General features: G+C 41.6%; 1 protein-coding gene across 1 annotated transcript in view; it reads right to left on the bottom strand.

Annotated features, from left to right (window-relative positions):
- The window catches only part of CUBN (cubilin), a 639,217-nt gene that overhangs the window by 311,630 nt on the left and 308,979 nt on the right, over window positions 1–18,608 (bottom strand). The window contains exon 30 of the mRNA XM_029588764.1: window positions 5,831–6,005. Within this exon, the coding sequence (XP_029444624.1) occupies window positions 5,831–6,005 (175 nt within the window). The remainder of the gene's footprint in view (window positions 1–5,830; window positions 6,006–18,608) is intronic.

Genomic DNA, 18,608 nt, shown 5'->3' with positions numbered 1-18,608 from the left:
TTACCCTGGAACCCTCGGATGGATCTCCTGGCTCTGAACCTTGGACTGGTCTTCACTTTGCTCGTCTGCCGTCTGCCTCAGAACCTTGGACTGGATTTCACTCTGCTCATCTTCCACCTGCCTTAGAATCTTGGGTTGGACTTCACCCTGCTCATCTACCTCCCAGTGGGAGCATGGTCCCTGACCATCCCTGGCCTGTCCGCCATTGGCCTTCCGACCCTAGGCAGATGGCTGTCCTCTTCTCCTGCCGCTTGCACCTGAACTCTGGCAGTCTACTCTCGCCCGCCAGCCAATTGCCTCTTATCTCGCTCCTGCTCCAGCTCCAGCTTCGGACTCGGTACCTATACCACAACTCAGGGGCCCACCTAAGTCCAGCCGGTCCCGGCACCCAAGGGGGCAACCTGCGGGGAATGCGGACTGGTATTGGCGAAACTCCTGCTGGCTCCTGTCTTCCTCTGGCCTCGCCTCCTGACATTGGGGACCTGTGGGAGTTTCCCTGTCAGGTAGCGTCAAATGCAACTCAGGCAAGGGGTTCACGCCATAGTTTCTACAAGATTATTACTGTGTATTACATTAAATGTTAGTATTATGCCTGAAAACAATAATATATTCCTGTATTCCAACACAAGAGCAGTCATCCCATGCTACTTTCATGTAAACCTCTAATTTCAATTTATTTTTTTATTCGTATTTATAACACATTCAAATTCAGAGTGAGGAACAACGTTAAAAAAATTTAAAAAGCTGTCAAACATACTAGCAATAAACCCCTTTTTTGTTTTTCCTCCTTTTTCACCATCTGGGACATGCTTCTTTTAAAGGAAACCAAGATTTCAGTCGTTTATGAAAAAATCCTAAATAATCCAGTGTTTAATGCACACTTGCTCTACAGCCACTACTGCTTGTGCTCATATTACAAGGAGATCAAAGATCAAATTCCTGGAATAACTAATCTCACTCAGGAAGGCAGTTTCATTTCTGGATAGTTATCCCAGAAGTAAATAATGCAGGCTTAAATGTGTGCTAATTACATTTAAACACAGATATTATTCCACATTTAATCCTGAAATGGTTTCCCAGTGTGAATGGAAAAGGGAACAATGCCAGAATAATCTAAAATTGAATATGTCATTGACTAATTCAGGAATAGAAAAGTTTGAGAGTGAAAAAACATCCTTAAATAAAGGACCAGATTTAAATTAGGGGCTGGAGAAGTGCCCTACACTGGGCTACAAAACAGGGAAGCCAGGGTTCAAATCCTGCCATTTTCACTGATCTCCCTTATCCCTTCACATTCCATTGCCTCAGATTCAAATTACATTGTGAAATCTTATTGGACACGGAGCTACCAAATGTGTACCTGAAATGTAAGTTATCTTGAGTTCAGAATTGGAAACACATGAAATTAATGCTAAAATCCAAATGTTGGGCTAAAGAAAAAGCGCACAAGCTGGTTTGCTTGCATGATTTTGATATAATGCATCTCTTGCACAAGGATTTCATTTTCTGTAACTTCATAATAATGGCATGCGGACATGGTCATGCATTATTCTCGCTCCCCTACCTCAACAGACAGGCACTCAAGGCTGAAACAGTCACCTTATAATTCAAAATACAGTGATTTGAGTACAGCATTATAACATTATTTACTATGCCATACCAATAGGAGAAAGGAATGACAACTGGCCCCATTGGTTGTCCCCATTGGTTGTCAATCCTTTCACCAGCTGTGACAAGCCTGGCTTACCTGGGCATTGCCCTTCTTCCTGACAAGCCTTGGAACACAGAAGGGCACATGGCAAAATATTTTGTTTTGTTTGATTTTTGTTTCACTTTTAGTTTATTTTTCAATTTAAAAAAAAGTTTAAGTTTTAATGTGCACGAACAAATAATTGTGCATTATTTTTAGTTAGGGCACACTCAAAATGAAAAAAAAAATGGTTTTTTTTTGTTCTTTTGTTAAAAAAAAAACAAAACCACAGTAAGACAATATTGTTGACATTGTCTATGTCATTTCAAACAAAAACACATCCCTCCTGCATTGCTACACTCTAGAAAGAACAGCAATCTGAGCCATTCCAAGCTTAAGGATGGAGGCTCCACCTGCATGCCCCACCCAGTACCTGTGAACCTGGCTGTGAATCTCCTGCTATGTACCTGGAAGGTGTCATTTCACTCGTTTGGCTTTCCCCCACCAACTAACTACAATCTTCATATAACCCTGAAGGGCATGCTTCGACGGCTTGCTCAATTATGATATTCATGAGCAACGGGCCTAGAACCCAAGTAAGATAAACTGTTCTATTACACAGTTCTCTTTGGTTAATCCAGAATTGTGCTGCGGATATGTTATCATATTTGATAATGTATCTTTTTATTTTTTTTATTGGTAAAAAAAAAAAAAAAAAATTGTATGCATGCCTTCTATGTTACCTTGATAAACCTTCTTGACAATAATCAACTAGATACTACAATTATTTGCAGTCCTTTATAATTAGCTAATACTCTGGCTAATTTACAAATGATAAGAGTCCAATCCCATGTCACACTCCAAATGTTATAATCAAGGTCCACAGGAACCTTCCCTTCTCTCAGTGTCATTCTTTTGGTCCCGGAATGAGCCACTCTTATCTCTTTGGTTCCATTAAAAATAAGCTCAGCCAGTGGAGAGATTTATTTCCTAAGTTTATTCCAGACGGACCAATGAAGCTCACCTCGTAATAGAAGAAAAGTGGGAAACAGGGATGGAGGGGCCATGGTCTTGAGCTTCAAACAAAAGATCAGGGAAGGGGATGAGATATGGCCGGCTATGATGCCAGCGTGAGGCAGCCCTGACCAAAAAAAATCCATCGAAAAAATTATGCAAGCAAGAGTGCCTGGTGATTTCTGTCGGAAAGTGCTGATTTTAAGGATTAGGCAACAGTTCCCCAGTGCTTTTTGCACATTTTAGGTTGAATTTTAAAAGCACCGTGCGGGCAGAATCGGGGAGATATTAGCATGGCTGGGCTGCGTGCGCACCGTGCGGATTTTCTCAGGCCCACAGCTCGCGCATTCCTTCCGGTATGTGTATTGGAAGGGCTACCTGATAAAGGGGCGGGGGCTGGGAGGGGGCTGGGCATATCCCACTCGCCCGCAGAAACTGCTGCTACTCCAGAGAGCAGGTAAGTTGTAAAACAAAAAAAAGAAGGATAGTTAGCGGAGTTTTAGGGGTCGGGGTTAGTAGGGGAAAAGGGAAGCAGGTTAGGTAGGGGGTTTAGGAAGTTCCCTCCCAGTCCGCTCCTTTACTGGAGCACATGTGCTCGCCGATATATAATCGTGTGCACATCGTGTGCACACGATTATATATCGGCAGAAGTATCGGCAGAAGTATTTATATCGGCAGAAGTATTTATAAAATCGCCGCGTCCATGTGTGCGCACCGGGAACCTCATACACATGGACCCCTCGCGTATGGATTTGAAAGTTACCATCCCTATTTCTACAATATTTTTCTGTGGAAATTTAGCATTTCCTGAATTTGTATTAAGAATTTGTGGGCAAGATATGCATTACTGTTCACGTAAACTGAGCTGCAGGCTTTTGTAGTTTTTATTTATATTTATTTATTCATTCATTTACATTTTGCTCACACCTTTTCTTTGTTAGCTCAAGGCATGTTACATTCAGGTACAGGAGATATTATTTTGCCCAAAAGTTGAACCAGGCTATAAATACACCGGTGCGATATGTATCCTATACAGGAACATCGGTATATAAAAGTTAAAATAAATAAATAAATATACACTGCTATTCACTCTTACATTATTTTAGTGTAAGATCAGCCTTTTCTAAGCTTAAATATTTAAAAAAAATTGTCCCTATAAAATTGAAAGTGGGGAATATGTTTTCTTAGTTTTGTATATATTTAGCTGTCAGAATTTAAATATATTTATTTTGTTTACCTCTATATCAGGGGTGGCCAATTCCGGTTCTCAAGAGCCACAAACAGGCCTGGTTTTCAGGAAATCCACAAAGAATATGTCACATGGTAGGAACAATGGATGACCCACGCCATTTTGAATACTGGCAGCTGATGGCCCCGGGAGCTGGACATCTCTCTGAGCTCCTGGGCCGCTCCCACTGGACCACCAGGGACACTGAGTGAGTCTTGGGGAAATCAGGAGGGTAGGGGGGTTTCCAGTTAGTTATATTTGAAGGATTGTGGCAGGTTTTTTTTTCTTAGATGTGCAGTTACTTCCCACAATGCAATGAAATAGGAAATTTTGTCTTTATTTCCTATTTCTTACAAACTACTGCACATCTCTAATATTTGCATAAATGAGGGCAGTGCATGTAAATCTCTTTCATGCATATTCATTGTGATTATCTTGAAAACCAGGCCTGTTTCTGGCTCTTGAGAACTGGAGCTGACCACCCCTACTCTTTTTATATATCCTTTTATGAAGAACTCAGTTATCTCTGTCTATCTATTCAGTGTACCTACCCTGTGTACACTATGTTTTTGTTCATACTTCTTCTTTTTTATGCCATTTCTCACTATTGTTAAATTTAAAGTTTAAAAAATCTTTCAATGTAACAAGTTGTTCTATATGTAAACCGGAGTGAAGGCAACTATGCTATACCTCGGTATATAAAAAATGCTAAATAAATAAAATAAAATATTATGCATTTGGACAGTAACTTTCAAACCTGCGTGCAGGTACATATTTGCACATGTGTGTCGGCCTCTGCTCAGGGATGCAGCCATCTTAGAACTTCTGCACATATATGCTCATGTGGTCTAAAATAGCCTGGCCGCACGCACACGTGCGTCTTATTTTAAGTAATGGGATTTTCACAGGGGCACGCACCCACTCCATTCCCAGTTTACCAGCTCAGCCAGTTAACAGTTAGGTCCTCCAACCCCCCTGGTTTGATAGCCTACACTCCCCCAATTATCCCAGAACTTCTAAATCCTTACATGTCATCCCTAGCAGAAGTAAAGTTACACGGCCGGGGTGCTCGGTGCGCGCTGGGACGCAGAAGTATTTATGCGCACATCTCTTGGCTAGGCCCTGAGATGCCCACACCCTGCCCAGACCACACTTACAATCTGCCCCTTTTTGGAAACTTTTGAGATGTGTGCACGGTGGCTTTTACATGCATATCTGGATGCTTTTTAAAATATGGTCAGCGTGTGTTAGCCCTGCTTCTTCGCACAGCCCCTAATTGATGCATGTGCCAGGCTTTTAAAACTCACCTTTAAGTAACTGCACTAAATGTGGTTCTGGTAATTTTAACATTCATTTAAAGTCATTTCTTTTTTGCAATTACTTTGTTTTAATTCCCAATTCTTGCATTCATTATTTATATATCTTCTACCCAAGATGGCACGTTGGGCCAACTTAAGAATTCTCATCTGCCATGAGAGCTATAAAAACGGTCTCTTCCAAGACTATCCATTTGACCCGCTCCATAGTTGGCAGGTGTCACTGTATTAGCATCAGCCATTGGCCCTCTCTCCTTGGGCCTGGACATAAGGCCTTCATGGTGCCCCCAAGTTCTATCTGCCATTCTTCTGGAGCAAAAGACATGAAGACCAATGTGCAGCACTACAGTGCTATGGCCTGAGCCATTGGGTCAGTCTAACTTCAGTCATTCTTAAGAGAGCAATTTTATTCATTAAACTTCTTTTAGGTGCATGCTTAATTTTCTGACTAAGGTATGCAACATTTGCTAAAAGAGACTAGTCACAGAGTGGTTTAAGGGCAGGGATCCCTATTTTTCTGAGAAGAAAAATAGACATCATTTCAGATATTGACTGTCAACTTGGCACAATGTTTAAACTTACCTCCTGGAACCTCCTGCCAAGTAGCATTGAATCCCTTTCCACTGATGAAAGCATCTGTCTTGAATCGCACTGTTGCAGTATTTCCTGTGCTGGAGACTTGCAGTGGGTTACCTTGTAATCGAGGAGCACACAGCTGAGCCAACCTTGGAGAAGCTAGATCAGGGCCACCATAAATCTATGATAGGAAGGTAACAATGAAAATGGGGGAAAAAACCCATAAGGAAACATATCACAAGACAGCTCACTTCTCTTGACTCTAAAGCAATATGCCTAAAACGCTATAAAATGGTGAATATTTTAAAATTCTTAGTAGAAGAGTCTATTAACAGGAATTCTGAGGGAAGTAATGCACATGGAAGAATAGTTCTAGAGTTTAAATTATTTCTACAATCCATCTTAGGGACATTCCACAGTGTAGACAAACTTTTATAAGTATGAACTCTCAGCTTGGGACGAGGGTCATACATATTCCTACTGCAAACTAAATGCCAAAATTACATTGAAGAATTATTTTTCCAAGGCATGCTATCACAAATATAAGACACATAAAAGTCAATATTCAAAAGATTTGTCTGGACAAATCTTTGGGATTTGAATTTTTCCCTTCCCTCTCTCCCCCCTCACCACTCCACCGAGTGGGTACATTTACCCGCATAAAAAGAGATGGGCTGGAAACATTCCTGGGATGCAGTATAACCAGTCAGCTCAGATATTCAGCACTGTCCAGTTAAAGATCAGTGGGTAGCTCTAGTCGGGAAGAAAACTTTATCTGGATAACTTTGACAGCTTATTTGGATAACGTTATCTGGATAATATATTAAGCGGCAGACATTCCCAGATAAGGCTTGCTGAATGATCCAGATACAGTTATCTGGACCAGCTCACCACCTCTTTGAATATGGACTTTTAAATGCATCTAAAACAGTGAGGTCCATACTGAAAAGGTCTGTGTGGCCTACATTCTGTACTTAACAGGAAAAACCTGGGATTTTAAATATTCCTCTTCCCCATCACTGACCAGGTAAGTTTTATCTGGATATGTCATTACCTGGCTAAAACATACTTGGATGAAAAAAAACAAGGTGCTCTGGGGACAAGGCTTAAATTTAGCTGGATAGACTTGGAGGGTTTTATGTGACGGGGGGGGGGGGGGGGGGGAGAGGTGGCAGTAGGAGTGGCAAGTGGGTGGGGTGGGTAGAGTGGTAGATAGGAGGGGGGCCTCAAGCACTATTCCCCAGCATAATTTTTACTTATTTTGGGGACTGGTTCAGAAAGAGATTTTTTTTGTACTTAACTGGTTGCATATTGACTATATCGGTTTAAAGTTAATGTTATTTGGGTAAACACACTTGAATAACTTTAGCACTGCCCTGAAGCAGTCCCTATCTTATCCAGATAACGCTGAATATTGGCATTATCCAGTTAGATCATCAGGCTAACTCTGCTATGCCCAGGAATACCCCATTGGCCACCCCTATTTATGCAGCTAAGATGTTAGCTAGTTAACAATCTAGCCAGATAACTCAGGGGCAGTCAAACAGGCAGGAAATTTAAAACCCCCTGGGTTGGTCTGGCTAAGCCCAAACTTAGTCGGACAAACCCCTTGGAATACAGGGAGCTCTTAGATTTAGTTTAAATCTTTTTCTTTAAAGATCAATTTCCAAATTGCCCAGATGCTGCAAAGTCTGAGGGTACTTTATACGCAGGGCCTTTGACTAATTTCAAAAAGAAACGTGCTTTCACTTTGAAAATTGATGCAAAGATCTTGGGTATAAAGTACCCATGGAATGTCCATCTCCTTTTTCTAAGAATACTTTTTAAATGGAAAATATGTTAGACATGATCTGTAACCTGCATGCAATTTTTTTCCTTCCTGTCCTAAACATGGTCCTGGGACTGCCTCCTCCTCCTCCTAATGCAGCTGAAGGCATGCACATTATCATTGGTCCACAACAACTTTTAGCTGGCTTTACTGAGGTAAATGGATTTTGAAAAAGTTGTCCTTCCCTATATAAGTGCCATTACAAATATTACCACAAGAGCCAACTTTTCAAAATGACTGGGGGTGATAAACTCAATACAGATTACCCTTCCTTGCACACAGTGAATGAGTTTGCTCAATACTGGGGATACTCAAGCACCCACTTCACTCACAAAGCTAGCATCTATAACAGGAAAAGCAAGCAAAAGAACAAATAGCAAAAATAATTGGCATCACTTTACTTAGTACCAAAAAGATGCATGTGTGAAGGAATTTAACACTTAAATTACAAGCAATCTCTTTTTTTGTCATAACTACTTTTATAAGCTTCATGTTAAAAGGACCATCATACCACCCTTTGTTACATGAACTAAAAGGTTCTATTAATTATACCAGCTTAGGGTCACTTTTAATCATCGGTCCCCAAAGTTAAAGTGGAAATATCATAAAACATTTCAAATTTTTTGCCACGACGGAATGTGAATCTTAAAGGGCAATCAAATATCTTATATAAAGACAGAACCGGCCAGTGATGGCATATAATGGCTGTGAGGTCTCGTGCACGGGTCGAAAAAGGTAGTATACAGTTAATGCACTCGTCAGAAGAGGCAGGTTGAGGAATGAAGAGCAGGTCCCGATTGGCTTACAGGGCACGTTTGAAGGCTTTTTTGAGGATATGTTGAGGGTACCCTCTTTCTCTGAACCTGGCCAGCATCTGCTTAGCCTGAAACAAAAATCTGATTTAGATCAGCATAGCCACTGAAGTCTTAATAATTGGCCTGCAAGAATATTATTTCTTAAAAAGGTCGGGTGATGACTGTTAAATGATAACAGAGTGTTACAGTCTGTCTCCTTCCGAAAAATGGAAGTGGAGAAGCCATGTGAATCATATGAAATAAGAACATCCAAAAAAGAGATCTGTGAGGAATCAATGCAGAAATTAAACTGTAAATTTTTATTGCAATCATTGAACCAATCTAAAAAAAGAAAAAACTGAATGTCTGTCCTGGTCCAAATCAGAAAGATGCCATCTATATATCTAAGCCCATTGCCGATTCTTTTATTTGTTGGTAAAATATTGAATCAAATTGAAAAACGTTTCTTGTCAAGGCTAACCAAGTTAGTTCAAGTAAAAAGCTTGTAGGGACCTGATGGTCCCAGACTGAAGGTTGAGAGTATCTTCAACAAGGGCAAAGGCATCTTCCTGGGGAATATTTGAATAAAGAGATATAGTGACCAAAGAGACCAAAAAGAATGAATTGACGGAAAGGGTAAATCACAGAGAATACTAATGAAATGGCCTGAATCCTGGATGTAAGAGCGATTCATGCAAACAAAAGACTGTAAAAAGTGATCGACAAATTGAGATAGAGGTTCAAGTATAGATCCTACACCTGAGACGATAGGGCGGCTGGAGGGATTATGTAAGGATTTATGGATTTTGGGAAGAATGTAAAATGAGGGAATCCTAGGGAACTCAACCTGCAAAAACTGTGCCTCCTGGGAGGTAATCTGTTTCAACTCATAGGCTTGCTCCACCAAAATTTTAATTGTGTTCTGCAACTCAGGAGTGGGATCACAGGAAAGAGGGAGGTAAAAATTGAATTCCTGTAGTTGACATGTTCTAGCCAAAATGGCAACCAGTTTAATGACAATTTTGTAATCATTCGCCAAAGATCTAATAGCCAATTTCTCTTCCTTAGAGGTGTTATAATATCTCACAGGGGAGGCCAACGTCAGGTGACTGTCGTCTGATTGTATCAGTTTCTCAAAAGTAAGTAAGACTGGGTCAACAGGTCCGGGGGGAACCCATCTAGATTTCTTATGTATGATAGAAGTTGATTCGCAAGGAACAAAAGTGGATATATGTATTGGACAGTTTATCTCCTAGTGGCCTGAACAATGAAATAGAATGGAGTTACTTTACTTAATTTCATTCTGGGAGTTTCTCATTGATTTACTATAGTTGTAAAACTTTGCTCTCATTGGTCAGACTCAACTTTGTTGGTGGTTTCTGTCTGGACATTTGTTTCATGCCACTTGACAGTGTCTTTAAATGTCTGTATCTGTATGCACAGATCGCGTTCCCTGTAAGCTTATGTTAACATCGCTTGAGGTATTACCCTTAATAATGTTATATGTTTTTTCCCCATTGCTTGACAGTTCTGAGTAACTGGATTTGTTGTTTTCTAGATTTGAAACTTGCTGTACAATTGTCCCTCCTGATGCAGCCTTTCAGCGAAACACAGGGTTCATGTTGGGGGACCCATTTGAAGTATTACTTTTGTTATACAAACAGCGGAGCTGCCATGTTAAATAAAGCTTATATCTACATTTGATTTTCATGTGCAAGGACTTTGTACTCTACTGCATCTCTCTTGATTGTTTATTTGATCCTTGAGTGCAGCCTTATTCTCCATTTCTGCTTGTGGTTTATCTCTTACTCACACACACATACACAAACAGCCTCTCTCTCAAACACACAGCTTTTCTCTCCCTCACACACATACAGCTTTCACATACAATGTCTCACACATACACTCAGCCTCTCTCTCTCACACACAAACACATATATGGCCTCATACACACATATCCTCTCTCTGGAACACACTGCTTCTCGCTTCTCTCTCACACATACAAAACTTTTCTCTCTCTCTCTCATACACAGACACAGCCTTACAGACAGACACACAAACAACCTCTCTTTCTCACACATACACTCAGCCTCTCTCTCTCTCTCCACACACACACACACACACACACACATCCACACACTCTCATAAACATATGCAGCCTTACACTCACAGCTTTTCTCTCTTGTACACAAAACCTTTCTCTCTCATATACATACAAAGTCTCTCTCTCTCACACACAAAGCCTTTCTCTAACACACATGGTCTGTCTCACACACAGCCTCTTTCTCTCTCACAGACACACACAGCCCCTCACACTCTCACACAGAATTTCTCTCACACATACATAAACAGCCTCTCACATATACCCCTCCTTCCTCTCTCACACACAGACACATATAGACACACACACATGTGCACCTCATATACACACACACACACACACACAAAGCCTCATATACACACATCCTCACACTCACACATACATACACACAGCCTCTCCCTTTTCTCACACCCACACACAAAACTTCGCTCTCTCTCACACAGAAACACACACACAAATACAGCCTCTTTCTCTCACCCACACCACTTCTCTTTCACATACACACATACAGAACCTCTCTCTCTCTCTCATGCACACACAGCCTCACAAAAACACACACCCATCACACAAACAGCCTCTCTCTCCCACATATACAGTCACATACTGTCACTCAGCCTCTTTCTCTCTCACACACACAGCCCCTCTCACTCTCATACATCCAGCCACACTCAAACACACAGCTTCTCTCTCGCACACAAAACCTCTCTCTCTCTCTTTCACATAGACACAATGCCTCTCACACACACACATACAAAACTTCAGACACACATAATTCTTCTCTTTCTCTATCTCCTGCACACACAGTCTCACACAAACACACAGTCTCTCACCCTCACACACAGCCTGTTTCCTATACACTAATACTCATAGCCTCTCTATAATATACACACACATTTTCTCTCAACACACATAGCCTGTCTCTCTCTCTCTCTCACACCCTCTGTCTCACACATACACACAGCATCCATCTTTCTCACACACACACACATGCAGCCTCTCTTACACACAGCCTCACACATACACATATAAATAGCCTCTCTCTCACACACATACACAAACAGGCTCTGTCTCATATACACACATACATTCAGCCTCTCTCTCACACACACTTTTGATTTTATTTAGTAATTTTTTACTTGCCTCTACAGAGCTTGATCATTTAAAACATTCATAAAAATTAAAACATATAAACAACACAATGTGATTACTAACCCAAAACTAATAGCAGATAGGGACATAAATGGATTAACATAATCCAACAACTGAAATGAAAATTACATATAAAATAACCTCTGTAATCCATATAAATCATAACTGTAAATTACAAAACAAAACTCTGTAATTTCCAAAAGGGAAGAAAGTTACAGATTCCCAAAAAATCTTCCGTAAACAAATATGTTTTTAAGGACTTTCTGTACTAAGATGTGTCTCTTAATAAACGCAGAGATTCAAAGAGCAGATTCCAGGCTATAGGGCTTGCCACAGAAAAGGAACGATCACACATCTCTATAAGGTGAGCTAACTTATGGGACAGGATTATAAACACTTTGCCAATGGCTGCCACTTTGTAATACAAACTGAATTTATGAAGTACTTCATGGCATGCCTTGTTTGACTATATAGTTTGAGAAGCCCCTGAAGCAGTCATTCAAAACATGATATCATGTTGGGCTGTGAGCATAGACTGAAATGGGAAGTATTTTTCCCCATTTTTTGAATATTGTGGAGGGCCTATGATCCTGTTTGCAGTGAAACACTGTTGTGTTATGATGGCCCATATATTTTTAAAGGGATACTTTACAATATAGTTGATTTTGAGAAAGTAATCATCAATACATCAGTTGCTTTTTTTTCTTAGATTATATTCTATATTACAATTTAATATAAATCACACCTACTCATACTCTTTCAGAGATAGGCAGACATTTTATGATGAATTCCTACTGAACATTATACCTGTTTCAAATGAAGTAAATCATTTGAAACAGGTATAATGGGGCCTACACGTCCCCTTATTTATTTATTTATTTATTTAACAGTTTTATATACCGACCTTCATAGTAAATAACCATATCGGATCTGTTTACAATTAACAAGAATAAAAAACTGGGGTAACTATTCAAGTAAACGAAAGATAAACAGTAAGTAGGAATGAGTCAAAGTTACAATCAACAGGGAAGAGAACTTGGAAGCTTGCAACAAGCTGGAAAGAAGATAAGGCAGGAAATAAATATGAAGTGATGCCATAGGGCGTACGGGTTAAAGCTTAATGGTGCTTTAACCTGGGAGAGTCAGAGTCCATTCGTGAGTATAATCATCATAACGGGTAAGCGTGAAGGACAACTAGTGATTGTCTGGTGGGTCGGTGAAGGCTTGGTGAAAGAGCCAGGTTTTAAGTCTTTTTCTAAAAGTTAACAGGCAAGGCTCCACTCTGAGACTTGAAGGGATGCTATTCCAGATAGATGGGCCAGCTATCGAAAAAGCTCTGTCTTTGGTCATCGAGAGGCGTGAAGCTTTAGTAGGGGGAAATTTCAGGGTGCCTTTGAGAGTATCTCTAGTTGGTCTGTTAGAGGAGTGGAGTTTGAATGGGATTTCCAGGTCGAGTTGAAGATGATGATGGATAGTTTTATGAATTACGGTGATTGATTTGTATAGAATTCTGAAATTAACTGGTAACCAGTGTAGGTTCCTGAGGATGGGAGAGATGTGTTCGCTGCAGCTGGTACTGGTCAGCAATCTCGCAGCCGCATTTTGTAACATCTGCAGTGGTTTGGTAGTGGATTTGGGAAGGCCTAGGAAAAGGGCACTGCAGTAGTCTATTTTGGCGAACAGTAGCGCTTGGAGGATTGTCCTGAAGTCGTGGAAGAATAAGAGTGGTTTAAGTCGTTTTAGAATCTGTAATCTGAAGAAACAGTCTTTGGAGGTTGTGTTGACCATTTTCTTAAGGTTTAGACGATTGTCTAGTATTACCCCAAGGTCTCTAACCTGCTTGCAAGTAATGTGAGAGATGTGTGGAGATGGTGGGGAGATATTGATTTCGTTTGAGGATATGTGGAGCAGCTCTGTCTTGGAGGCATTAAGAACCAGGTTTAAACTGTTGAGTAGATTAGTGATGGATAGAAGGCAGTTGTTCCAAAGGGTGAGCGCTTTTGAGATTGATTCTGTTATCGGTATTAGAATCTGCACGTCGTCTGCGTACAAATAGGGGCGGATTTTCAGAGCCCTGCTCGCCTAAATCCGCCCAAAACCGGGCGGATTTAGGCGAGCAGGGCCCTGCGCGCCGGTAAGCCTACTGGCTTACCGGCGCGCGGTAAGCCTACTGGCCTACTGGCGCGCCAGTAGGCCAGTAGGCTTACCGCGCGCCAGTAGGCCAGTAGGCTTACCGCGCGCCAGTAGGCCAGTAGGCCAGTAGGCTTACCGGCGCGCCGGTAAGCCTACTGGCCTACTGGCGCGCGCAGAGCCCCAGGACTCGCGTAAGTCCCGGGGTTCTCCGAGGGGGCGTGTCGGGGGCGGTCCCAGTCGTCGCGGCGTTTTCGGGGCGTGTCGGCAGCGTTTTGGGGGCGGGTACGGGGGCGTGGCTACGGCCCGGGGCGGTCCGGGGGCGTGGCCGCGCCCTCCGTACCCGCCCCCAGGTCGCGGCCCGGCGCGCAGGAGGCCCGCTGGCGCGCGGGGATTTACGCCTCCCTCCGGGAGGCGTAAATCCCCCAACAAAGGTAAGGGGGGGTATAGACAGGGCCGGGCGGGTGGGTTAGGTAGAGGAAGGGAGGGGAAGGTGAGGGGAGGGTGTTAGAGGATTCCCTCCGAGGCCGCTCCGATTTCGGAGCGGCCTCAGAGGGAACGGGGGTAGGCTGCGCGGCTCGGCGCACGCCGGCTATACAAAATCCATAGCCTTGCGTGCACCGATCCAGGTTTTTTAGTAGATACGCGCGGCTCCGCGCGTATCTACTAAAATCCAGCGTACTTTTGTTTGCGCCTGAGCGCAAACAAAAGTAGGCCTATTCGCGCTCCTTTTAAAATCCACCCCATAGTGAATTAGGTTGAGGTCTGTTAACAATTGGCAGAGGGGGAGGAGGTAAATATTAAAGAGGGTAGGAGATAAGGAGGAACCCTGAGGTACGCCAAGAGTTGATTTAGTTAGGGGTGACTCTTTATTGTTGATTTTGACTTTGAAAGTCTTACTAGCAGGCATGTGTTTCCACAGAGATACATTCCAATTAGGTCAGAGGAAGTGTAGAGTTTTTCAGATACTCCCAAACGTGAGATGCCTGAAGGTTTGAAGGATTGAAAAAGCTCAGCGTATAGATGTTTCTGGACTCTCTTTCTGGCTCTCTCTTCTGAAGTAGTCCAGGGCTTAAGACCAGATCCCCTGGAACCATAAGAGGAAGAGTTGTGCTTGCAACAACCATTATGAGGCTTCAAGCTGTTGGTAAGATTCCTATTGAATGGAAGCTTATCCTGGTTTCTTGCTCTTTTGAGGAGTTAGTTGAAGCAGTAGAGAGAAACCCATGAGAGGAGTGCATGCAGATTGTCAATTACTGCAGAGGAACTGTGACACAGGAGAGGGATCTGCAGGTGCTTCTACAGAGAGGTTTTTCAGTGAAAATGCCAGAAGAGAGCTGTAAGTGCGAACAGGATTTCATTTTTGTTCAGGGAGTTTTGCCAATGTTTGGGTACCATAAGGGGATTTCAAAGGGCTAGAAAGATCCATTGAAGCAGCCTAAAAAGGGGTCTGTAGTACCACACAAGCTCCTGCATGCTTAAGAACTGTATCTATGACTGTTAGAATTAATTTATGGATAGCATCCATAAGAAAATGCTTCTGACAACTGATTGCCTTATATAAGTACCTCAGTAAATCATTTTGTTTTTAGAATAACAGAATCTGTTGTAGAAGTATCTTTTGTTCCTAGATCTCAAGGGTCTTCCCCCTTCGCCAGAAGAATCCAACCAGCTCCAAGGCCCACCAGCTCCCAGATGTGCACCTTTGTCCAGGTCTGATATAGAATGATGGTTATACAGGATGTCAAAATTGGGTTCAAAATTCCGCTAGATTTTATTGAATCTAAGGAAAATTGTTGCATCAAGTTTGATGAATTTCTAGAGCAATTTAAAAAATGGTGCTGTCCAATCCTGAAGCTGGCACCATTTTGTTTTACAACTGTGCAGCATATGACTGTAAAACAAAATAGTGACAGCTGGCACCATTTTCAAACTGGGAGCAAATGAGGCAGGAGCGATTAAGGATCGCTTCTGCCCCTTTCTATGTCAGGAACCCCAGTAGAAGGGGTAAGTATGAGCCAGGGGATGGTGGTAGGGGGTAGTTTTGGTTTTTTTTTTAATTTCACTCACTTTTTCAAATAAACGTCTATAAAAAAAATAAATGTTGAGGGTTTCTTTGTTCTCTTTTTAAACGAAACAAAATGTGAGTACGTCATCACATTTTTTATTTTGATAAAACAAATGCTCCTAAAATATTTACCTAGTTCAAGTTCTAACTTAAATTGTTTGCACATCTTTAGTTACAGGGTCAACAAAATCCAGCTGCCTTCTTTTCACTCAGTATTGCTATTTTCCTCAATAAATGGTAATGAGTTCAACCTCAGCCTCTTTTGTCTTTGCCTTTTCCATTTGCTCCATCGCCCTCTTCTAGTATGAATGCCAAGGAAATGTACTTGTTTAAAATATCTTTCTTCTGATCCTCCTCTTCACTAAAGCAGACCTCCCCTTTAATTCTTATTCTACACCCATTTTGGTTTTTATTTATACATCTAAAGAAAGTTTTATTCCCAGCCTTTACTGACTGGGCAATACACTCCTCCCTCTGAGCCTTTCCCAAAACTAAACGCCCTTCCTGGCTTCCTTTGTATTTGGTTTGTGCCAGGTTTACAAATCAGACAAGTCAGAAAAGAAAGAAAGAATGAAACAAGCAGGGATTTCCATGGTTAAAAAAGAGAAAAGAAAATAGCAAATGTTACTTTCTGCAAGAAAACAGTAACATATGACCTTAAAAAAAGCATGAAAAGACAGGGTGGGGTTGAAACAAATTACAGCTAAACTGTAAAAATAAATTCAGTTGATTTGCAGTACAAGACCCAGAGCTAAAAAGTTTGTATTTAATGCGTGGGGAGCTAGGCATATGGTTTCAGTCTGTGCTTATCAGTTCCTTCTGCCTTTTTAGCTCCATTTTCTTGCTACAATCTAGTCGGCATTCCAGAGCAATGAGTAACAGAACGGGCTGTGTTATATGGCTGGCTAGCATGACACAGATGCTCGAGAATAAAATAGACCTGTGGTTACATATTTCTGCTTGAAGTGGGAGCCACAGGAGAAAGGAGAAAATTGGATTTTGACTTGTGCATGGTGAGATTAAGCTACTCAGGATGCCAGTAAATAGGGAAGTGAAGAGAACTCATCCAGATTAGTATAATCATGGAGTAGAAGACTTAACACAAAAAATGATTTTATTAATCTAATTTTAACCTTTTTTGTTGTGTAAGGCAATATAGTCATTCTCTGTCCCAATTTTTGAGGTTGTGGGGGAGATGATCCCATTAAAGGGGTGTTGCAGAGGTTGGAAAGGACCTTTGATGGTGGTTTACACAGAGTTACCTGCAGGTGACAACTTTTAGCCATTTTTCATTCTTTATTAATTGCCAGCTTGCAGGTGGGCAGAGAGCGACGTACTACCCCCCTCCTGACCAATCAACCAAGCAGAGTACTTTTAGTCTTATTAATCTGCAAATATGCTACTACCACACCTACATGCACTAAGCTTAGAGTTACATTTACAAAATCATATTGCAAGTGATAAGAAGAAGCAATGTAAATGTGTTCAACAGGTTGCCCTAACATTCCACAGCCTTATCTTCTCCGACAAGAACTACGTTATCCATCAGTTCAGCCTGACACAAATTTAGGGCCTGATCTACTAAAGCTTTTCTCCCATTCTCTATCTATGGGAAAAATGCTTAGTAAATGACACCGTAAGATAGAAAATTAAATGAGATTAAGTCTCTCCTCCTCCAAAATGAAGTTTCAGAGCTTGAGTCTCTCCAGGAATTCACTTTAGAATCCTTCCATTCTTTGTGAGATAGAATCTCCCCCAAAGCACCTCGGCATTCTCGAAGGCTGCTGACACCCAAAGCACACTATCATTTCAAGAATCGCAGCTGCAGACTATAAAAGGGACGCAATCATGCACAAAGTTCAATGTGACTGGTTTTCCAGTCATATGAAAGTGCTCTTTTGGCTTGACGGTTTGTTTGAGACCCCAGTAGAGTAAGAGCTAGAACACGCTACAAAGCACTCCTACTAGAAAGGGGTTTCCATTTGTCCCACAAGTAGTAGCGTGCTCCTTGTTTCCCATAATGGAAAGAGTATTTGATTTTTCAGATCCACCACATAAAAAGCTAAAAAACCAGAACAGTATAATGTCTAGGAGAAAGAGGGAAAAATGAGAGTTATAGTTAAAGCTCAATCAGTTGCTTACTGATAGTATATTTCTGTGAATGGGTGGATCATGCTGGCTGCTATAGCTGTACATTATCAAGTCGGAGGCCAAATGTGTTTTGGGTAAATTAAGCTCTTGAGGAATAATTACATAAAAACAAGCACACTGAATGGATATGCATTAATTCAAAGGTGGGTAAACTGCAGCCCGTGGGCCATTTTCGGTTTAGGGAGGCATCTCATCTGGCCCATTAATGCTGTATTCTTAGTGGCCTACTCATACTGTATCTCCAAAGAGTCAGAGCAATGCTGGAAGTGCTAGAAGCAGGTAAGAAAATATCTCGTTCCTGGCCGTGGTTTTGACAGAACCAAGTAGGGGTGGGTCCATGGGAGAGTTGGGTTTAAAAGAGGTTGCAGAAGGATGGAGAGAGGGAAAGGGTAGCAGGAGGAAACATGATTTAAAAAAAAATATAGGGAGGGGGGCACGACCTTCGGACCCTGCAACACTGTTTATAGCCACTTAGGAGGCTTAAAGGGAATGAGGGTCTCGGATCGACAGGGCCTTTTATTAAATATTTGGGAGGGTGGCAATCAGGTTGTAGGTCTGCACTT

Source organism: Rhinatrema bivittatum, chromosome 2, assembly GCF_901001135.1.
Source record: "Rhinatrema bivittatum chromosome 2, aRhiBiv1.1, whole genome shotgun sequence".
Taxonomy (NCBI): Eukaryota; Metazoa; Chordata; class Amphibia; order Gymnophiona; family Rhinatrematidae; genus Rhinatrema; species Rhinatrema bivittatum.
Note: the sequence above shows the minus strand (reverse complement) of the source record. Positions and strands in the feature narration are given on the sequence as shown.